We start from the raw sequence: 7,516 nt of genomic DNA on the forward strand, positions 1-7,516 counted from the left end.
AATATCCTCTATTCCAGAGGACACGCCACGGCCAAGTTCAGCAGTGGGGGACCAAGAGGAGGAGGAAGACGAGGATCAGGTTGAGGGAGGGCTAGGGATGCAAAATTCCGGGAATTTTCAAAGATGGAAACTTTCCACAGGAATTAACGGGAATAAACGGGAATTTATGGGAATAAACTGGGAATTTTCAAAATCGAAGGTTGGCTCTGTATAGGGAACTAAAATATAGTTGGGGAAAGTATATTTTAGCATAATCTTGACTAAAACAAACCAATGCCATTCAAGTACACTTGAATATCCATGCCATAGCACACTGCTTACTGCATGGCTATTGAGACCACACAAAGGTTCGCAACAGGCTCACAAATGTGAGAGTGGAAAAACTGGTTGGCATTCGGGCAAACCTAAGGCTCTTTGAGCCGGACACAGAGCCATCCTCAACAAGGCTGGACAGTGATACTGAAGAGCAAGACTCAGAGTTGGATGTTGATGAGGCCCAGGAAGAGCCCGTTGACTGAAAGGGTTTAGCAAAAATGCAGAGGATCGCTTGAAGGAAGATTTGCATGTTTAAATGGGACTTTTTGGAGGGAGAAGGGCTCTTTTCATTTAACATTTTGAATTGGACTTTTTGGATGGGGGGTGCATATTTGTTCATTTTTTAATGAGTGGGGTTGAGGGGGATGAGTAACATTCAACACAACATTCCTGTTTTCGTTCTTCAATGAGAAAAAATATTTGTTCAATAAAATAATTAAAACTTGTTCTGTTCTACTTAAAAAAAAATTAAATAAAAAAAAACATCTGTTGAAATTTCATGTTTTTTTGTTTAATTTTGCCTCGAATATTTCCAAAATTCCCCAGCTTAACTTCCCATGGAAACTTTCCGGAAATTTACCGGAAACGTTCCGCCCCTTTGCAACCCTAGTGGTAACACAATGTCAGTAACTGCGCCTATGTTAGATCAAAACTACTTAAACTCATATTAACTAGAGAGTTATCACAATATTGAGATTTATATCTGCAGAACACATCACTGTCGATTACAATTAAATGTACATGTTAATTGGTAATAGAGGAAAAAAACTGCCACATTAAATCATTCTGCATGTGTGAGTATCTGTACATGATTCAAAATCCAGAGTTTTATAGATCATCGATGAAGCCCAGGTGCTTCAGATCACAGTGAGTAGATTAAAGGTTAGTTAAGAATATAAGAAGAATAAGATAGAATAATAAAGACAACCAAATGGGCAAATAATTATGGTTCTCATTGCTGTTTTAGGTTTTTTAAAGGGGACAAAAAGCCACAATCTGTCTTGTTTGCGAGTATGGGCTACCTGTGGCTGCAGACTGTGGCTGCAGACTGAGGCTGGAGCCTTTGGCTGCAATAACAAGCAATTTCATTTGTTAACCAAATACAGATGCCCATATGCATACAACTATACCACCAACTGTCAACCGCGGCACAGCACTTCAAGAGCATCACTTATGCTTATGAAATTCAGTTTCAATGTGATCTTTTACAAACATTATCAAAAGATATATTGATGATAATAATTAGTATAGTAGATGCTACAGTGTTTTTTGTTGTGTACCCTTCCCAGGCTCACAGTGGTCAGTGGTGTTGAGCGGATATACAAACAGTAGAGTTGCAGCAGAGTAAAAAAACATGTTTCGTCTCTACAACAACTCTGTGTTTAGAGTCGGCTCTTCTTTTTGGCACATATATTTCCTCCCAGTGATGACTGTGCCTCCTGTGTGAGACTTTCCATAATCCCTTGCAGTTTAGCACCCGTAGCTAGTCCTTGGTAAGCCTCTTTTTCATCCTCTTTTGCCACCCATACACATGATGTATGGGCGGGAGTCATGAGAACCACAGAGAAGAGTCAGAAACAAGAGGACACACAGAGATTCAAAGTGTTTCTTCTCTTCCAGGACTAATATCTGCTCTGTGATTCCAATGCAGCCAAACCAAATCCCAGAGCTTCTCCATGTTTGAGAGGATATTTGACGGCAAACAGATGTGTCCTGTCATCGGGTGCAGTGAAGGGCGGACATTTTGTTGCATGTGGCGCTGAAACTGGGAGGCAGTCCTTGATGGTTCACGGTCTGAAACCACCTCCACCCCTCCTCCAGTCCAGCTTGTTTGAGTCACTTCTCGAAGAGTTTCTCAAGAATCATTCTGAATGACCAGAATACGAAGGGGCTGATTAGACTTTCTTCTCCCTTCCTCTGACTCAGAACAGCTGCATTTGCATATTTTATTTTCTTCCATTAGCAAAAAGGGATTTATATAGATTACAGAAATACAAGTACGCACTGTATATCGGGTGCATATTTGTCACACATCCAGGTAATGACTAGGCGGTAAAGACGGTGGTACAGGTGCGGGCCGGACGGTCAGTTGCCTTATCCAGTTTCATCCTGGGATGAAACTCAGGTTTTCACATTTACTAAAGAAAAGAAAAGGAAGCGTATTAGTTTTAGAGTTATATTGTGAAACGACTTGATATGGATAGATAAACTTCATAGACCACAGAGGACAAGTTATGTAATGAGAAAAACACGGGTTGTCCCTGAGCCCTTAAAGTTGTGTGCTCTTCTAGTCATTAAGTTAATTAGAACATGTCTCGGCTTAATTAGACCCAACAGGCAGCATCAAAAACAAAGTAGGCCTACAGATGAGTATCTGCTTGACTGAAGGGGAAAGGCAAAGAGTCTTTTAACTGACCATACATGTATACATTTAATCATGAAGTACAGAGGTGACAAATATTACTCCATTTCTCATACACGGGTCGGTTACTGCAGGGGGGTTCCCATTATATTGTACTTATATATGTTTTTAAATGGTTTTCTAATGTCTAAAAACTACAGTAATATGAATCCAACATTCTTTTAGCAACAACATTTTTTTCCTACACAACACTGAGGATAATCTCACTTACAAATGAATGTGCAACCATGTGAGCTAGCTTACCTGTGCTAAACATTGTTGCCTATCCATAACAGCAAACTAGTTAGCTAAAGACATGTATTATTATTGTAATTGTTTAGTGTCGCATTCACTTTAAAAAAGTATATTTTGTATCCCTGGCTTAATAAGCAACCCAATTTTCTAAATTAAGGAGCCATTGTACTTTTAGGACACCTCTGATGATCAATTATAGTCACTGCTCTGTTATCATATCTCTTTATTCAGTACATTAAATGTACACATATTTGTCTTGTGAGCATGTCAACAACTAACACGTTGACACATGATATGAAGACACACAGGGACAGAGAGCCTTCACATTATGTACCAGCAAACAGGGCGAGACATACATCTGACAGCACATATCACCGCAGAGACACACACAGCTGGAGGCAGGAGGCTGCCGGGGCCGATAAACAAACATGTCAGCAAGTGTGTTTGAGTCTCATGTGATTAATGTGCTCTGATCGCTGTATAGCAATGACATGGTTCCTAAAGTGCCACCCTGAGTCGTGCAGGCATTGTAACTGAGCGAGGTATATTGCCAACAAGGGTAATACTATCAGTGATTACAGTCAGATTATGCTAACGAAGGTTAATTTAATAATGTGTCGGGATAAACAGGGACAGCAGCACTGACAGGAAAATCAGTGTTAGCAAGGCTATTGATACAAATCAGGGGGATTAATCACTGCACACAGAGGGGTAAAAATGTGAGGTAAGGGTTTAGAGCAGCAACAACTCAAATAACAGAAAAAAAACAAGATTAATTTGTATTATAGCCCCATTTATATATCATGGTCTTGCAATCATGCTATATTCTAATAATATAGTGTAGGATCATACCTATATAAGACATATTTATACTTTTTATTTTTCAAAATACCAAACAGATCATGCATTTTAGCCATTCCTCATTTCGCTCAATTTAACACTGTCTTTTCATGGGCTGATTCTGTGAGAACAGCACCATCTACAGGCCTGGCATATGTACTACAGCGTCTCCAGCGCTTTCGAACGGCAATGTCGGTGGCTGTCTCCTCCTGATTGGTGGAGTTGGCCCAATAGCCGTAGCGCCACTTATGTGACGTCAGAGAAGTGTTCAAATCTGGATCAGTCTGTATCAGATCCGTTGCAGCCCCTTTTTAAGAGATTTGGGTATGGAGGAAAATAGAGAGGGTTGTGTTTTCTGACACTTGGTGAGTTCCCTGGAACACCGGGGACACATATTCATGTAGAAAAGACGTACAAAAGTGCATTTTGCATGATAGGTCACCTTTAATGTAAATCTTAGTCTGTACGTATTTACAAGTGTTTATTATTATAGTCCTATTTCCCCTATGGTTATTGTCTATATGAATGTAATGTATTTGGAATCTATCAGTTTAATAACTGTTTGGTGCATTTTTTTTTCTTTATTCTCGTTTTTCAGATTCAATGCATGTGCTAAAGCAGGTATATTTTATATTTTCTTTTTACTGTATGAACAACAGAGTACATGGATTGGTATAATAAGTTGTGTTATTTAATAAAGAATGTCAGAAAATTCTGTTTTCATGCATCCAAAGACATTATTTTAGGCTTTGAGAAACAGGGATGAAAATGTTTCACTATTTTACAGACCAAATGATTAATCGAATATACAAATAATAATAAGTTGCAGCTCTTTTAAGGTTCAAAGGTCAGATCTTGGAGACTCACTGGCCAGGTTGACGATGCAAGCGATGATAATGAGCGTCCCTCCAACTAGAGACACTATGGAGAGCATCTTGGCCACTCGTCCCAAACGCACAGCGCCGTCCAGGTTTCCCTGCTCGAGGCTGTTCTTGGACTGAAGGAGAAGGAAGAACCATCTGTTAGCTTGAGACATGTTTATAATTATTTAAAACACAGCTAAAAGATCCTGTTCTCACCATGACAGAGTAGACAAATCCAACAATGTTGATGGGCCACACGGGGCAGAAGCAGGCCAGCACGGACAGGAAGAGGTAGTCTTTGACCTTGGTGCGGTCCAGCGGAGGGTTGGTGGCGATGCTGGAGTGGCGGGAGATGGACGGCCTAGGAGAGAAAGCGGTGTAGCCGACGGAGCTCGCCCTGCTGCCCTTCCTCGTCTTGTTGTGGTGGGGGTGGGGGTAGGAGATGGAGTGTTGTCTTCTGGGAGGAGAGCAGATGACCGGAGAGGGGCTCTCTGCGGGCGCCGAGTGGATCCCGTTACCTACACATGAGGGACAGAAAAGGACGAGGAAATGTCAAAACACTGGAGGAGATAAATGAACTGTGAACTGCCTTTTAAAACTAAAATACCAACACTTTCAAGGTATCTAAACCAGAAGAGAGAATTGAGAGAATTGAGAAGTGAGAATTCCCATCTACCCATAGGAATTTGTGTATATTATTTTACGAGCTGTTACTTTTGATTGGATGATTTGATCTTGATTATTTTATTGCTAGCTCCAGTCTGCTGTCTGATGTGAAAAGCAAGCCGGCAATAAGCATATACGACTTGGTGATCGATGTATTTCAGATAATCAAAGATTCTTGATTCTGTAAATGAAACACTAAATTATGTTGAAAATGAAGCATTGCCGTTTGATTGAGTATTGAAGATTGCTTAAAATCAAGCATTTTCCATAGGAGACTTTGTAAAGCCAGGTGGATTCTCTTAGCACCACAGTTGCTGATATTCTTCATATCCTTCACATCTTTCCTTAAACCCATGGTCTGTTTCACTGAGGTTTAGTAAAGGTGGTTAGACATAGGACCTGATATTTTTCTTCTATTCAACCTGCTGCCCTTGACTCCTCCACTGAAACTTGACTTTGCCTGAGTAAGCTGACTAAGCCCCCTCCTCCTCCACCCGCTGCCTCAACACAGGTCAAACTCTGTCACTTACTGTTCTTCAGCTTCTCGTTGATGACAATGACCAGCTCGCCTTTGGACTTGCTGCGGGGGGGCCTCGTGATGACCGGGCTGCTGCTGCTGCTGCTGAGGATGAGAGGCTCAGCTCTGACCCCCGGACATGGCACAGAGACGGGGGTTTGGCTCGACACCGAGTCCTCCTGGTCCAGCAGCGACGGCTGATCCTCCCCGGCCCAAATGGCAGGAGCTGGCGTCATGTTCACAGCCATGCTGTCAGAGAGTGAAGCCTCTTGTTTGTGGTCCATTTCTGTGTTTGCTGCCAGTAGTTCACCTAGGGGTCAGAACATGGGTTTAAGCATTTTTGTAAACAGAAGGTGCAACACACCCCATCTGCTTACACAAATCATTGTGCTGTTGTTTTTGCTGAAAATGTGTACTATTTTCTTTTTAGAATAGCAGTGTTTTGTCACCCTAAAATAACATTCTATTTCATTTCAACAACAAAAAATTGTATATTCACATAAAAAAGATTAAACACTATTATTAATGGTGCATTTTGCAATACAAAAACAATGTTCTCTCTGTATCAGGGGCTTGGAAAGCTAATCAAAAACCACCGAAGGATAAGATCAGTGGAGGTTTAAGAACCAAAATAAAGGGATCTATTACATTTCTATGGAGCAAATTGATATATTTGGCCTAGAGTAGCTCCTTCTCACCCGAGAGCAGATCTGAACCCTTTCACACATAGAGGCTACTACAGTGGACAGCTTTGCAAAAGGTGTTTTCTTGTATATGCATGGGTTTTGATGGCATGGTTGCACAGCCACTACATAGGACCCTATTGCATCATCCCTTACACTGCCACTCAGTGGAAAGTCAGTGTAAGTGCATGATACATTTCTCTAAACCAAGATGGACGACAGAAAGCCAGATGGACCTTGGCTGAAGTCGAATAGTCCCTTTAGCTTAGGAACCTTCCTAACGGACTGAAATGACGGAAGTCCCTCACTGGCAGCCATGGTAAGTACCGTTCCAATTCTCCAAATGAAAGGAAAGGAGTTTTCAAACTTCCTTTATAACCTCCTTTAGCTTAGGAACCACTGGACCTCCCTTGAAGAAAGGAGAGGAGAAAATGCTGCCCCACAATGCCTTGCAGCCGCAGCATTTGCCGTCACACAACAGTCGGCCGTTCACGGAAACAACCGATTATGACCGAGAAATGATATCATGAACGTTATGGTGCTTATTAAGCATTTTAAAACGTATGTGGTAACCATAGACTGTATATATAAAGGTGGTAACTTGCCAAAGTGCTTTGTTTTGAACGTTCATCAGTATTATAATCAAAAAGAGAAATATGAACGTTAGTTTTTACTGAAATGATCAAATAAAGTCAACATTTCACAGTCTTTACTGAGCTGTGTGGTTACTTTTTTATTTAAATTCCAACTTGAAGAATATGTTTCTCTTTTGTCCACGTTCATAAAGCATAAAACAACAGCATCAGAGCACGGTGCAGAGTCTCTAGATGAGTTTACAGTAGTCCCTCGTTCTTATTATACATCCATGTTGTAGTCCGCTGTTTAGAAAACTGTAGTTTCCATAGTTTCCCCACAGCAGCAGACGCACAAAATGACGTCCGCTGGCGCATCATAAACACGTCGGATAGTGAAAGTG

General features: G+C 41.1%; 1 protein-coding gene across 2 annotated transcripts; it reads right to left on the reverse strand.

The window, feature by feature from the left end:
* Positions 1-2,247: 2,247 nt before the first annotated feature.
* Positions 2,248-6,230, reverse strand: prrt2 (proline-rich transmembrane protein 2). 2 transcript variants are annotated; one of them, XM_010786047.1, is made up of 4 exons: positions 5,871-6,230; positions 4,891-5,192; positions 4,679-4,808; positions 2,248-2,453 (listed from the first exon to the last, which is right to left on the reverse strand). In XM_010786047.1, exons 1-4 carry the CDS (start codon positions 6,139-6,141, stop codon positions 2,437-2,439), a joined length of 720 nt encoding a protein of 239 aa, XP_010784349.1. In that variant the 5' UTR covers positions 6,142-6,230; the 3' UTR covers positions 2,248-2,436. The 2 variants fall into 2 exon arrangements, with proteins under 2 accessions (XP_010784349.1, XP_010784348.1); XM_010786046.1 differs by lacking the exon at positions 2,248-2,453 and having other exon boundaries at positions 4,591-4,808.
* Positions 6,231-7,516: the final 1,286 nt, after the last annotated feature.

This window comes from Notothenia coriiceps, unplaced genomic scaffold, assembly GCF_000735185.1.
Source record: "Notothenia coriiceps isolate Sejong01 unplaced genomic scaffold, NC01 NC01_scaffold00028702, whole genome shotgun sequence".
NCBI classification, from domain to species: Eukaryota; Metazoa; Chordata; class Actinopteri; order Perciformes; family Nototheniidae; genus Notothenia; species Notothenia coriiceps.

Bases quoted from the DNA above. Each gene is read 5' to 3' on its own strand.
- prrt2 (XM_010786046.1), bottom strand. From the start codon at position 6,141: ATGGACCACAAACAAGAGGCTTCACTCTCTGACAGCATGGCTGTGAAC. The intron at 5,193-5,870 runs GTAAGTGACAGA...CCTCATGTGTAG, and splicing joins CAACGAGAAGCTGAAGAACA to GTAACGGGATCCACTCGGCG. The intron at 4,809-4,890 runs GTGAGAACAGGA...CTTCTCCTTCAG, and splicing joins GATTTGTCTACTCTGTCATG to TCCAAGAACAGCCTCGAGCA.